The sequence below is a fragment of the Manacus vitellinus genome, unplaced genomic scaffold (genome assembly GCF_001715985.3).
Source record: "Manacus vitellinus isolate BGI_N305 unplaced genomic scaffold, ASM171598v3 scaffold_64_pilon, whole genome shotgun sequence".
NCBI classification, from domain to species: domain Eukaryota; kingdom Metazoa; phylum Chordata; class Aves; order Passeriformes; family Pipridae; genus Manacus; species Manacus vitellinus.
In genome coordinates, this window is record NW_021940718.1 from 1,054,402 (window position 1) to 1,055,884 (window position 1,483).

At 44.2% G+C, this 1,483-nt stretch overlaps 1 protein-coding gene across 1 annotated transcript in view; it reads right to left on the minus strand.

Moving 5' to 3' along the window:
• The window catches only part of SH3GL1 (SH3 domain containing GRB2 like 1, endophilin A2), a 13,856-nt gene extending 12,710 nt beyond the window's left edge, over nt 1-1,146 (minus strand). The window contains exon 1 of the mRNA XM_029963871.1: nt 1,002-1,146. Coding sequence (XP_029819731.1) covers nt 1,002-1,125 — 124 coding nt within the window. The 5' untranslated portion in view covers nt 1,126-1,146. The remainder of the gene's footprint in view (nt 1-1,001) is intronic.
• Between the last annotated feature and the right edge of the window lie 337 nt (nt 1,147-1,483).

The following is a 1,483-nucleotide window of genomic DNA, read 5'->3' on the forward strand; positions in this document are numbered from 1 at the left end:
CAGGGCTGGGGCAGCCACAGCTTCTCTGGGAAATCCATCCCAGTCCCTCCTCACCCTCCCAGCCAGGAATTCCTTCCCAATATCCCACCTACCCCTGCCCTCTTCCAGTTTGACTCTCCCACCCCTTCCCTGCCACCCTGGAAACCTCTGGAAATCTCTGCACCTCTTTGGAGAGATTCCCTTAAGGGATTCCTTTAAGAGATTTCTTTAAAAGATTCCTTTAAAAGATTCCTTTAAGGGATTCTTTCAAGAGATTCTTTGAAGGGATTCCTTTAAGAGATTCTTTTAAGATATTCTTTTAAGAGATTCTTTTAAGGAAATCTTTTTAGAGATTCCTTTAAGTGATTCCTTTAAGAGATTCTTTTAATGGATTCTTTTAAGAGATTTCTTTAAGAGATTCTTTTAAGATATTCTTTGAAGGAATTCTTTGAAGGGATTCTTTTAAGGGATTCTTTTAAGAGATTCTTTTAAGAGATTCTTTGAAGGAATTCTTTGAAGGGATTCCTTTAAGATATTCCTTTAAGGGATTCCTTTAAGGGATTCTTTTAAGAGATTTCTTTAAGAGATTCTTTTAAGAGATTCTTTGAAGGAATTCTTTGAAGGGATTCCTTTAAGATATTCCTTTAAGGGATTCTTTGCAGGCATTCTTTTAAGAGATTCTTTTAAAGAATTCTTTTAAAAGATTCCTTTAAGGGATTCTTTTAAGAGATTCCTTTAAGGGATTCCTTTAAGGGATTCTTTTAATGGATTCTTTTAAGAGATTTCTTTAAGAGATTCTTTTAAGAGACTCTTTTAAGGAATTCTTTTAAAAGATTCCTTTAAGTGATTCCTTTAAGGGATTCCTTTAAGAGATTCCTTTAAGAGACTCTTTAAGAGATTCCTTTAAGGGATTCTTTTCAGAGACCCTTTCAGGCTCCCCCAGCCCTTTGATGCCACAAAAGGGTCCCCCAAACCCTCCCAGAGCTGCCCCTGCTCCAGCCCCGATCCCATGGGCCACTCACCGAAGTTGGAATCCTCTCCCAGCTCCTTTCCATACCGGATCATGCTCTCCCCCAGCAGCCCCTCAGACTGGGGGTATCCCGGGTTCTTCACCTGCCCCCGGATCTTGGACATGGTGTTGAGCATGGTCAGCTTGGCCCTGGAAGCTGCCACACAAACAGCCATGGTTGGCTGGGCTGGAACACCCCGGAACATCCCGGGACATCCCGGAACATCCCGGAACATCCCTGAACATCCCGGGACACCCTGGAACATCCCGGCCTCAGACAACCTCCCCCACTGCTCCCAGCAGGAAGGAGGGCTGGGATTGCACCCCCAGCATTCCCAGCACCAACTCAGAGCTCCCTTCAGCCAAGCTGGATGCAAGCAATGGATGGATTTCCTCCTCTCTCCCTTCTTCCTTCTCCCTTCTCTTTCCTTTCTCCTTCCTTCTCCTTCCTTCCCTCTCCTTCCCTTTTCCCTTTCCTTTCCTTTTTCCTCTCCT